At 38.2% G+C, this 13,815-nt stretch overlaps 1 protein-coding gene across 1 annotated transcript in view; it reads left to right on the top strand.

Moving 5' to 3' along the window:
- Positions 1-13,815, top strand: part of micall1a (MICAL-like 1a) — a 31,634-nt gene that overhangs the window by 8,626 nt on the left and 9,193 nt on the right. Inside the window, exons 3-8 of the mRNA XM_059355871.1 lie at positions 5,243-5,384; positions 7,178-7,278; positions 8,456-8,604; positions 10,461-11,041; positions 11,815-11,875; positions 12,060-12,490. Coding sequence (XP_059211854.1) covers positions 5,243-5,384; positions 7,178-7,278; positions 8,456-8,604; positions 10,461-11,041; positions 11,815-11,875; positions 12,060-12,490 — 1,465 coding nt within the window. The remainder of the gene's footprint in view (positions 1-5,242; positions 5,385-7,177; positions 7,279-8,455; positions 8,605-10,460; positions 11,042-11,814; positions 11,876-12,059; positions 12,491-13,815) is intronic.

A 13,815-nucleotide genomic window follows, 5' to 3' on the forward strand; every position in this document is an offset into this window, starting at 1 on the left:
AACAGAACGTTGAGGGGCGAAATGGGAGTCTCCTCATTTCCAGTGTGAGCTCAGCTCTGGCAGCTCTCTGCAGCTGTTTACATACTTTTTTATCCAGCAGCTTTCAGGGAGTGAAGCAGTTGGTGGCAGCACCAGGAACAAACTCTCAGTGTGCTGGCTGTCATTCTAAGTAAATCAAGTTATTCACTGTATCCATAAGGCCTAAGCCTGAGTGAGTAATCTGTGACTGTAAATGGGAAAAGCACTTAAAGAAGATTTTATTATTAAGGAGCCAGATGTGAGCTCCTTAAATCCTTAAATATGTTCATGTTTGTGTCTCTCTTAGAATGACTTTTCCAATAAGATACATTAACAAGTGACCTCATTTGACCCTGTTTATATACAGTACAGGCCAAAAGTTTGGACACACACCTTCTCATTCAATGCGTTTTCTTTATTTTCATGACTATTTACATTGTAGATTCTCACTGAAGGCATCAAAACTATGAATGAACACATGTGGAATTATGTACTTAACAAAAAAGTGTGAAATAACTGAAAACATGTCTTGTATTTTAGATTCCTCAAAGTAGCCACCCTTTGCTTACTAGAATATAAGACATGTTTTCAGTTATTTCACACTTTTTTGTTAAGTACATAATTCCACATGTGTTCATTAATAGTTTTGAAGAATCTACAATGTAAATAGTCATGAAAATAACCCCTTGACCCCATATTGACCCCTTGTTATCAGCGTTCAGAAACTACAGTCTGCATATACAGTCATGGAAAACATTATTAGACAACCCTTTTTATTCAATTTCTTGTTCATTTTAATGCCTGGTACAACTAAAGGTACATTTGTTTGGACAATTCTAATAATAACAACAAAAATAGCTCATAAGCGTTTAAATTAAGAGTTGATATCTAGACATTTTACATGATTTTCTTGATAATGATTTTGGTTATTACCAAGAAAACCATGTAAAATGTCTAGATATCAGCTCTTAAATTCAACTCTTATGAGATTTTTTTTGTTTGTTTTTATATTTGTCCAAACAAATGTACCTGTAGTTGTACCAGGCATTAACATGAACAAGAAAATGAAGAAAACAAAGATGTTCTAATATTTTTTTCCATCACTGTATATATACTTCAACACACATCACTGCTAATTCTCAAATACCACTGAATACATTATGTAAGTAGCAAAAAATAAAATGACCGTAAGTGGTGGTTTCATTTCCCTCCACTTGGTCACATACTGTCACTCACCCACCTGCTCACTATCACACACACACACACACACACACACATTCTTGTACTTCTATCTTTGTGAGGGCCCTCATTGTAATAGTGAATTCCCCTGCAAGGTTATAATAGTTTTGGATTTTTCATTAGTTTTAGTTTTGGTTTCATTGTAATTTTTTGTTTTCAAATTCAGTTAGTTTTAATTTGTTTTTAGAGTGAGTTTGCAAGTTTTAGTTTAGTATTTATTTTTTTGAAATGCTTCAGTTTTAGTTTATTTTTTATTGCCTTATCCATCTTCATTATGTATGAAAAAAGTTGACAACGACAATAATTTTAGTTAGTTAGTTAGTTGTGTAGTTAACCACACAATATAGTTTCAGTTAATTATCATTATCATGTAACCTGAACGCTTAAAAGTCTGAAATCTCCAAAAAGCCTTTAAAGAAGTGAGGACTGGCCGAAATGTCCTCACTTTGCAAAAATGTCCTCACTCTGTTGGTTAAAAACGTGTTCTGGTCCTCACTATGTAGGAAGTACAAGAACACACACACACACACACACTCTCTCTCTCTCTCTCTCTCCCTCTCTCTCTCTCTCTCTCTCTCTCTTTTTATCACTCACGTTAAAAAGTAATTGGGCAATTTATTGAATTTTTGTTTTTGCATGATGTGTAACATATCTACATTGTGAAAGTTTTTTATTTAGTAATTGCAACATACACATAAAGGTTACATTCATTTATAGACTTCAATAATAACTTTCCTGCTGGGTGGCTTACGTTAGCTAACAGCTGTTACAAGCAGATAACAACACAAACAGTAGAAAATAAAGTCGTGAGCAGACTTACAGACATATTTAATGTGCACGTCCACACTCTCTTTGTTGAGCATCTGCCACTGATGGCCCGTAGCCATAGAGATAACCTGTTTTTTAAATATGCATAATAGCAGCCCTGCAGGTGGTGCAAGTCTTTTATTATTCCTGCTTAACTGTCTTTGATTAAAGTCATGAATGTCCCTCCTTTAAAACAAAGTCTCATCTTCACCGGTAACACCTATTTACCAAAGGATCACATCTGCAATTGAGGTAAATTGAGATGCGTGGCTGGTTTGACCTGCTTTACTGTGCCCTTTAGGAGGGAACATGACTCACAGGCACATCCTGATTTGGCCAAATTACAAAGATATTTCAGTTTATAGTACATCATATAGTACATCACATACTCATGAACATGGTACAGCTCATAGCAAAAATAGAGAGCTTGAATACATATTTTATTTGACCCGTTATAACATATACAGTACAGGCCAAAAGTTTGGACACACCTTCTCATTCAATGAGAAGGTGTGATGATGAGAATTATTTTCATGACTATTGACATTGTAAATTCATCACATGTGGAATTATGTACTTAACAAAAAAGTGTGAAATAACTGAAAACATGTCTTATATTCTAGTAAGCAAAGGGTGGTTACTTTGAGGAATCTAAAATACAAGACATGTTTTCAGTTATTTCACACTTTTTTTGTTAAGTACATAATTCCATATGTGTTCATTCATAGTTTTGATGCCTTCAGTGAGAATCTACAATGTAAATAGTCATGAAAATAAAGAAAAACGCATTGAATGAGAAGGTGTGTCCAAACTTTTGGCCTGTACTGTAAAATCTAAAGTCACTATTTAATATGAATTTATAATCTATTTCTAAAAAAATTAAGGTATTTTCTGACATGTTTAGATACTGTCACCAACAAAATTCATTACCGTAATACATTTTTAAATTAAAAAAAAACAACGAAAGTGTTTTTTTTTCTTGCTCAAGGGTAGCTGGTATCACCAAAATGTTTTATTAATTTTATTAAAATATGCACATATTTTAATGTAAACGATTCTATCATTACTGTAACATTTTAACCATTTTTTCTCCTCAATTTTCATTCAGATTTTGTTCTTTATACATTGTTAAAAACATTATGTTTGATTATATGCTGTTAAATTATACATTGTTAAACAAATGTGTATTTATTTTTATAAAGTTTGTTAAATATTTATTGTATATGTAATAATAATAAGTGTGGGGAAACCATGACAATTTTTATCTGGACGCATTACTGTAATGAATTTGTGAATCAAAAATATAGAAAATATTATTTTAACACAAAACAATGAATTGTGCCTCATTATGGCTATATTGTTCATTCATATTAAAGTAAGTTTAATAAAGTATGTCCTTATAATCTTCACAGACATAACTTAGACTGGCCTATTGGTATTTTCAACAGGGACCGCTAGTTAGACAGCTGCTTGGCATGATGCTGTGAAGTGAATCGGTAATATTAACGTTATCAGTGTTTAAAGCATGCATTTATTTTCAATACATTACAGGAAAGTAAATTGCATGAACAAGAAGGATTGAACAGTTTTAGCTGTAAACCAGATAATATCTGTAGAGTGCATTAAAATGCATTTTGATTAATTTGGGTTTAGTTCCACATTGACAGTGTTTCACATTTTCTGGCTGGATTATTCAGTGTTGTGTGACTGCCAGCGATTGTATCCGTGCCGTTATGTAACTTTACCCCGTGTCTCATTTCTTTATTGGAATTTTTCATTACACTGATGGTCGTCCTCAAAGGACAAAGACATTACATTATCATCAACTGACTGATGTTTTGGCAGCAGAGGGAGATTATGCTGTGTGCTGGTTGCTGGGCTAAGGAAACATCTTTTTTTTTTGCACACATGCAACAAAGACACTATTGTGCCCTTAGCTTCTGCATGTTTAAAGAGACACATTCCTTGATTTCTGTGAAAACCCAGATAAAGTGTTGAATTAAACATTTTCATAGTATGAAGTAATTCATCCTGCCCAACAAAACCTACTTCTTCATTTATCCCTCGTAGTATGAAGCCATGTGGATAGTTTAAGTTTTATTTGCAGGAGTTTGAGATATCAGTCTCAGTACAATGAAGGTAAATGAAAAACATTTGTGCTGCTCCAAGCATTGAAAAGTAATATTTGAAACCCATCAGCAGTGCATCTTTCCATAAACACTGCCTGTTACTAAGAGGGATCCACAACCATCATTGTTAACACCATCAAAATAGTCCCAAAACAAAAAACGAAATCATACTCAAATGTGACAACGAGTTGAAATATAAATAAAATAATTTTTTCATTTTTTTTTTTTTCATTTTATTAATTCTTCTTTTCGAACCGAAAAAAAAAATAAACAACATAAACTAAAACAGCGTAGGCTAGATGCATATACATATTCATACACATACTCACATTGACACCATTAAACAGATGTACATAAACATATAAACATTTACACACATACAGTATATAAAGCCCTATACATATACATGCATCTAAGTAATAAGATAGAAATAAGAACCAGTTAACTTAATATTCAATATGCATTTCCTTATATCATTTTGGTTAGAAAAAAAGGAGTAGGCTAAAGTATAAAATACTTATCTAGGCCTCTCCCCTGATACTCAACACTTCAAAAATAAGAAATTGTATCTCTATATATAGCCACTTAATGTCAAATAAATATGTATTATTATTATTATTATTATCATTATTTATTTACTCATTTTCTTATTAGTCAACCATAGTATATCAAACAACTTAGATCTGAGAATTTCTATTACTCCCGCAACGAAAACAAACGAACAAAAAAACAACAACAAACAAATCAAAACACTGAAGGCAGAACGTCCTCATCCAGCTTGCGAGCTGTACTTTTTTAGCATATCATTTTTCATAAGCCTTTTTAACTTAACAATTGTTGTGCATGATTTCCTTTCATCACTGCAGTTATTTCATATTCTCACTCCTTTACTCAAGGTTGGTTTGCTTAAGTTTGATTTTTGATCCTAAAATGTCATAGTTCACCCAGTTAAAGTAAATAAATGACAGTTTGCAGAATGATCAGATCACAGCATTGGTTGTAATCACAGTGATTTATCTGCTTCCCTCTATTTCTCTGCTTCATCGTAGGCGTTTGAAGTGGCAGAGACACAGCTGGGGATTCCAGCCCTGTTGGACCCAGAGGACATGGTGTCCATGAAAGTGCCTGACCGGCTCAGCATCATTACATACGTCTCCCAGTACTACAACTTCTTCAACAACAAGTCTCAAGGTTGGTGCTGTAAATTCACCTAAATTCACTTGTAATCCACTTGTAAGCAATGTGAATATCAAAGATGTAAAGAGCGCCTTTGAACACATCTGTAGTGCATGGTGTGAACTAAATGCATGGTGCAACGGTGCAAGTCCATGGGTGCACAGATGAGCATAAGTACATTTGACGCCTACACAACGTGGGCGCTGGGTGTGAAAATGAAAGTTGTGCTGCTCTGTGTGCTGCTTTGACCCAGGTGTAAGATAGGGCCTGTAATAGCCGTGTTTCAAATACAGTCGAATCCCCGGAATGAGGCGAGTCTCACTCGCCAAAATGCCCCTAATTTGAATATGAGCCGTCCCGAGCGGTCGTTTGACCGTAGTTTTTTTTGGTCCGGTCGAAGAGCAGGGCCGTTTTTCTCCCCTGAAAAAAGCCTGGTTGCTGATGAGATAAAACGCTAAGCAAGATGTGATGTAGTACTCGACACCACAAAAACACGAACCATTTGTAAAAGCCGGTGAAGTAGCAAGTAGTCATAAGTGACAATAAACATAAGCCCCTATTTTATAGTGTGGTCCAGCAAATCCCTGCTATATTGCTGGAAAGATCTGTGCCAGCTCTTCGCCTTAGGGCGTTCATAGTGATGCCTCAAAGGCAAAGTGATTTTCTGCCCTTTCATAGTGCAGTCTGGGGTCGCGGAACGAGGTGCACAGAAGCACAGTGCTAATAGGCTAACAGTTAGCTCTGTAGCAGTACAGTGTGTATGTGCTGCTGCTGCAGAAGGTGTTCACACGATCTCTGTTTGTTTACAACAAGCACCGGACACTTTGTGTGCAGTAAGCATGTCCTTTGTTTATGAGCAGCGGAGATGCTGTGCATAATTAGCCATGCTGGTTTGTTCATGATCAGCGGCTAGGCTGTGCACAGTTAGGCATGCTGGTTTGTTTATGATTAGCGGCTACACTGTGCACAGTTAGCCATGCTGGTTTGTTTATGATCAGTGGTGGACATTGTGCACAGTTAGAGAAGGTGGCCACAGTTGCCTTTTTTTGTAAGGGGGACATGCTGAGTGAGCGTCCATTTGAGAGGGCGTGGCCTGAGACTTTTCCCAGTGGCCACTCTTTCACTCTTTCCCCTAATGGAAACACGACTAATGATTTGAAGTGAATTTTTTTCTGATCATTTTGCCCATATTTTTTTTACAGATAACACGGTCGACACTAATGGTAACCAGGTTGCTATTGGCAACAGCTTAGATAAATAGTTGGGATCAGTTCTTGGCCTTTGGATGCTATCAGTAACCACCATTTTTTAAAATATGAAAAAATAAAGACTCCAAAACATACACCCCAAAATAAATACATTTTTCATGTTTGTTTAAAAATTGCTGTTACAGTCAGAACCGTACTGGTATTTTAGATAGCAGGAATAAAGGGCGGACACATTGACTGATAACATTTAAGAGTCAAATTCTGTGAACTAGAAATAATTTTGCTTCGTTACTGTAATGAACCTTTTATTCTTTAATGTCACATTGTCGTTATTAAGCTGATGTATAACTCTATATTGTCTTGATAACTCAAAATGTAAGGGGGGTAAAAATGGCAATACATTACACATTTACAGTGGCTGCAACCAAAATCTGATGCCTGATTGTCACCCTGTTAACCAAATAAAAATGTAGTGTTGAGCCCTACTTATTGACAATCTGCAGTAATGTGTGTCTCATCCAATCCTAATGTCAGAGCCATAAAAAGAACTTACTTATATAATTTGTTTACATTATTAACTAATTGCTTCCTTTTCCATAGCAAACCCCCCCTGCATGAAGAGGCTGAGTTCTGTCGGTCTCAATGAGCCAGCCCAGAAAAGGCCCCCGACCCCTTTGGAAGACAAAGTGGTTGAGTCTGAGGTAAGACTTGGCACCAGGAGAAACAGGAATTAGCCTGTACATGTGGATGATGTTGGTATTGCTATTCTAGGCCACACATATACACATAATACTGCATCACTGAACTACATTGTTTCTGCATGATTCTCTACTGGAGCTGCATGTTAACTGGTATTCTTTAAGGAATAAATTGTTCAGGGTGTCCTTTTAAGAAGTGGATAATGACACTGAGCCTGCACCTATTCTTTGGTAGTATATTGGTGTGTATCTGAAGCCTTGAAGTGTAATCCTGCATGTGCTATTTGGGGGTATTAGATCACCACATCTGTGCAATACAAATCCCATCCTGCCATTGCAGCACAACAATGTACACCTAAGTATTTTATAATTACTTCTTCCTCGTGTGGGCTTTGTGTTGCACAGCAGGGGAAAATCTAAGCAACAGAGGTAGCGTCAGTCTATAAAGATAGCCTCTGTATCCTGTCTCTCTTTTCTTTCGCATGCCTTCAACTTCTTTCCTCCATCGCCATACTTCCATATACTGGCAACCTCCCTCTCAACTTCCACCCCACCTCCCCCACCCTCTTCAGATGGAAATCCATTCCACTCCCTCCTCTTCCTGCTCTTCTTCCTCCTCACATCTGATCCCCCCTCCACTCTCTGGTCCTGAGCCTAGGCAGTAGGATGGGGGGGTGGGGGTGGGCTAGGAGGTGAAAGCAAAAACGGTTAGGTTAGTCTTTTTTTTTTTTTTTTAACCGTCTCTTGTACAAAAAAATACTAACAGTATCCTAACACTGTGTGCCAAGTTTTGGAATGCGCTGCTGCTAACCCTCTTTTTTACTTAACACGAAAAAAACAAATATATCAATCCTAAATATCAAATATAACCAAAATACGTGACTCCCAGAGCCACTAACCCAAGCTGTTTGGATTTGGATTTTTTTACTAATCCGAACTTTTTTATGACATTTTTCTGTCAATCAAATGATGTTTTAAACTAAAGAAATGCAGTAATGAACCACATGAATCAACGAGCAGTAACTGAGTAGCTGTAGCTCGCTAAACCAAATGAACAATCCACATCCTCAAATCCTGACTCCGTGTTTGATCTCCCCCTCCCCCATTACTCTCCATCTCCCCCCCTTCCCCTGACGTCTCCTCCCTCTCCCCTCCTCGCGAACAACGTTTGCACTACTAGCCGAGCCAGGCGGCGCAGACGGGTGTAGAAGCGGGTGCAGCGGCCAGGCGCAGCACGCTCAGCAGCACCTGCGCCCTCTGCCAGAAACACGTCCACCTGGTGCAGAGGTTTCTGGTGGACGGCAAGCTCTACCATCGCAACTGCTTCAGGTAAATACGGCAGCTACGCCTCCATGTGTCTTATACAAACTTATTTTAGCCATGAGAGTAACCATTTTCTTCTTTTTAATTCCTTCAAGTGATAATCCTTAAGATTTTAGTCCTGTTTGACTTGGTTTACTCCTGTGGCTACTCTGCCCTACAAAGTCTAACTGCAGTAAACTGAGAAAAACTGCTTTAAAGTTTAACGTTTTTTAACTGGCCAGCCAAATGGGTTCAGATTCAGATTCAGATTCAGATTTGACTTTATTAATCCTACAGCGGGGAAATTAAAAAAAAAAAAAAAAAAAATCTTTGTTACAGCTGACCACAAAAATTTCACACAAAATTATTTCCCTTTTAGATAAAGATAAAAAATAAAAAATAAACAATCTAATAGAAAAATACATTTAACAATATACAATATACTATATACAACTTAGTGCAAATTAAGTGAAGAAATGTGCAGAGTGCAAAATGTGCAGAAAAGAAAGAAAGAAAGAAAACTATAACAGGTTCAGGTTGTGCTGGTTATAGGTAGGTAAGTGATATAACACTTATTTCTACATGTATTGATGATGTAATTTTTATGCTCAAAATCATGACTGTTTATTTGACCTTTGACCCCAAAAATGTAGTTACTACACTCTGGTTTTGCATTACTGTAAAAGGTTCTAATAGTAAAGCAAAACCAGTGTGCAGAGTGCAGTAACTACAATGTTGTTGTCTTCTTTAAGCTTTTATATTTGGTTTTCAGTGAGTAAACATTTTTTAAATTGATTGTCTTTAAAAGTGTTTAACAACTCTATTCAAATATTTGTGTATTTAAGACTTAATATATAAAGTAATGTTGTATTTTAGTCTTAATATAATTTAATCTCACTTTTTTTTTTACTGAATCACTATCTAGATGATAATTTCCCTATCAAATTTTGTAGTTACTGCAGTTTTTATATTGTTATTTCTCTGAATTAAAGCGAAATTTAAATCTAAAAATTTGTCACAAGATAAAACAAGACATCAAGGAGTTCATATTTAGTTATAACTAATTTTCACCAAAAATGTAGTTACTGCAGCTAGGCTTTGTCGGGCCGTACTGGTGGTATCAAGTGTGATATAGTTCACACTAGCTGGACAAACTCACATTGTTTAAATATAGAAGTCAAGACAATAATTGACCTTTTACCATAATGCCATGAGAAACACTGCCCATGTTTCACTAGTGAATGCAACAGGAAGAGATGTTTGGTTTGTATTATTAGCAAGTTAAAGTAAGCAATTTGCATGAAATCAGATCCATAGTAATGCTTTTAGAGGAGAAATGATTTCAGGCTTCATGCAGCTTTTTAAGAGTAAAATTCAAGCATTTTTCATGCACTCTGAATGCACCTAAATCCAATATTTCCAGACTCTCAAAGCCTTTATCGTCACATCTAAATTGTTGTTTTAAATATAGAATTTAGAGAATCCCTTCATACCCACAGCAATCAATGTACATTGTCATTTTGATTATTTAATGCTTGCTAATTTCCATAGTAAGGGATTAACACATGAAAAAAAAAGTTCCTTTTTTAAGCAAATATAACGACGGGCTCATCCCATATCATCATATCAACAGATTTGTCATTTACACAAGTGATTGTGTAGCTTCGATGCCAGATTATGTTGAAAATAAAGCATTTGAAGCAGCATGTTCAAATTCAAACTTACTCCTAACATAACCGTCAAAATAAAGCATTTTTTAAAAGACTTGGTACAAACCCTGTACTTTATTTACAGTTAGTCTTTGTGCATATTAGTAGTTATTAATCTTTTGTAGTTTTATAACTCATCAGTGTTCCTGTCGTCCTGTGTCTTTGCTGTCTCAGGTGCACAGAGTGTCACAGCACTTTGCTTCCTGGATCCTACAAACTAGGAAGTGACTCTGGGGCCTTGGTCTGCACGCATCACCTCGCAAGGCATGCTTTAGCCAATCAGAACGGCCGGCCAGATCTCTGTAAGAAACCAGTGATAGCTCAGTCTGCCAGGATCGGCCGAAGCACAACTCCTCACAGCTCGCCCTCTGAGAGGGAGCGGGCAAACACTCCTTCTCCTGTACGCCAAACAAACGATACTGACACGCCTTCCAGTGACTCCGCCACAGTCGCTGCTGTTACAATAAACTCAGTCGACTCTGTGGAGGAAAGAGCCGAGGAGACGGAGGAGGCGCCGCGTTCTTCTTCTCCTCCCAACCCTTTCGACGAGAGCGACGAAGAGGAGGAAGAAGTGGAGAAAGAGGAGGATACACCAGCCAAACTAACGACCAATGGGGACCTCCCTTCTACACCTGTCAGTCAAGAAGGTGCCAGTCGGCCAGTACCGGCCCCCCGGCGGGTCTCTGAGCCCACCCCTCCTCCTCGTCCCGCACCTCGGGTTCGGCTAACCCGACCGACAGACGACCTTACAGTCGGTGAGAGCTTACTGTAGATTATTAATGATTATATACTCAACAAAAATATAAACGCCCCATGTCAAATATTGATGCCACATGGAGTTAACAACTCTCAGTGAACATAGGCTGACTTTTACTTGTACAATAAGATTATTTTTCTTGATTTGAGTAACGTTTTTAATCTCTCTGTCAGTGAGCATTTGCTCAGTGATGCAGTGATTTCACTCAGTACATGGCTGTGGCATCTCCAGACGGTGATCAGACAGAATGAGTAGACACTCCTTATACTGGGGATGATAAAAGGCCACCCCAAAATGCCAAATTTTGTCATAAGTCATAATGCCTCAGATGTCTCAGGTATCTCAGGATAGGCCGTTTGAGAGTTCGTATTCGCCGGATATGTCGCCCATAGAGCATCTTTGGGACCAGTGCAGTGCCCGTAGGAAGTATGTATTCGTATAGTGTTTTTACTGTTTTCAATGGATCAAACTGATGTGGAAGAAAGGGCTTAAATCTCAGTTTACCATGCTAATTGTAGGATAGCACATTAATGAAAGTACATTAACATGAACCCAATTAGCTGATATACTCTATTGCATGTAAGTATCTCATATCAAATGACACCATGCAACATGAATGTCATCATTAGTCATTAACAAAAATGAATTTTGATTCGCTTCATATATTGCATAACACTAATGTAAATTTGACATGGGCCGTTGGTATTTTTGTTCAGTGTAGATGAAAGTAGAAACTGCTGATATTCATCATCATTTCTGTTGAAACGACAGGTGAACGCCGGAAGCCTCCGACTCCTCCCAAACCTCGAGAAAGATCACAGTCTCCTGGAAGGTAGCTGAACTCCTTAAGTGCCTCTTTTTCTGTCCACCATTTCATCCGTCATCAGTCTTTCTCTGTCTCAGTTCCTAATGACATCTTGTTACAGCATGTTTGCCCCTCCACGCCTCCATTTTGCTGTATCTTGTTGTCTCCCCCTGTGTGACCCCTCCATTCCTGTCTGTGTCTCACCGTCCAGCCTGTCCAGTGGCACCCATAAACCCAAAGACCCACCTTGGCTCGCCCTGGTCCAATCAGAACCCAGGAAGAAGAAAGCCCCTCCCCCTCCCCCCGCCGGCCTGGCAACCCCTCCCAACACAGGCTCTCTGTCCTCTCTCAAAGGGGAGGGCTCCAGACCCAGCACGCCCCCTCCGCCCGCCAACCCCTTCGAGGATGACGACGATGATGAAAACGAAGAGGTAGAGGAAGAAGAGGCGAGCGAAGGGGGGGCTATTCCACCCACGGTCGTGGCGAGCCACCCATGGTACAGCATCACTCAGGCGGCTGACGCCACAAGTGCAGACACTCCCCCGAGCGGAGGAAGCTCGTCGCGCTCCGCCAGCCCCGGGAGCGCCAAGAGCAAGAAGCGGCCGGCTCCTCGGGCGCCACAGACGCCCGCAGGCCTGCAAGGTCAGTTTGATCAGCCACTTTGTGATTTATCAACCTCGCTGTTTTTCATTCAGGCAGGAATGAAATGTAAAGACAAGACTTTATAGTTTACTCTAGTTATCTATGGAAGAAAGATCTTGTCTTTATTCAAGAGCGTAGATTTTCAGTTTGAGAGCATGATTTTATTCCTTTTCAGTGAAACAGCTCCTTCTCGTGCTCACATTTTGTGCTCACACTCAGATTTCTGCTGCCTTCTTTCAAAATTTATTATTAAAATTATATTTTAATAATATAAAATTTGAAAAAAATCTAAGATAACTGTTTTTAGGATTATTTAAGATTAATTATACATAAATATGCTGGCGTCTTAAATAGATGATGATTCAAATAGCCTGCTAATATGGTAAATTGGTTTATTTTAAGAGAGAAGCAGTTTTACAAACAGACAATATACTACACGCCCCTACGGAGCGCTAAAAATGGGCGAAGGAACGCACCCAAGGCGCTGCATCCGTCATTTGATTGGTCCACACTCTAGCTGTCTCCCTATTGGCTGGTGAAACACAACGTTATCAGGTCAGGGGAGGGACATCTACAGTCTGAGCAATTACCTCAACCTGAGAGGACGAGTTTGCTCGAGTGTGAGCGCAAAAGTTTTGAGAGCGCAGACTTTAGATTTGAGCGTGTGGACTTTAGATCTGATCACAGGACATATTTGAGTGCGAGCTAAATGTTTTTGTCCAAGAAGACGAAATGTGAGCACAAGCATGTGATTTTTGAGTTCAAGCAAACATTTTTGAAAGAAAGCAGCAGAAATCTGAGTGGGAGCACAAAATGTGAGCATAAGAAGAATAAATGTGAGCACGAGAAGGAGCTGTTTCACTGAAAAGGAATAAAATCATGCTCTCAAACTGAAAATCTACGCTCTATAATAAAGATAGGATATTTCTTCCATAGATATCCTGAATTTCCCCATGGGGATCAATAAAGGAATATCTTATATCACTTCACCAGTAAGGCGGGTTTCACATGAAGGACCTGGATCTGGGTACACTTAAAACTAAAGCCCGATTCTAACCTCTAGGCCATGGACTGCTCACTTTACAGTACATTTTAGATTTATGATTGATTTTTATTTTGTTGAACGTTCTTTATTCATTCATTCATTTATTTATTTATTTATTCATACAGACTAAAAATATCATATTTTCTATATATTTTTCAGTATTGTGTAATATCGTCAAGACTATCATTATCGCAAAAATACCCTGAAATATTGTGATAATCTTTTAGGGCCATATGGCCCACCCCTAAGAGACAGCAGCAGTTACACAAATGCAGCTGTC

This window comes from Centropristis striata, chromosome 1 (assembly GCF_030273125.1).
Source record: "Centropristis striata isolate RG_2023a ecotype Rhode Island chromosome 1, C.striata_1.0, whole genome shotgun sequence".
NCBI lineage: Eukaryota > Metazoa > Chordata > Actinopteri > Perciformes > Serranidae > Centropristis > Centropristis striata.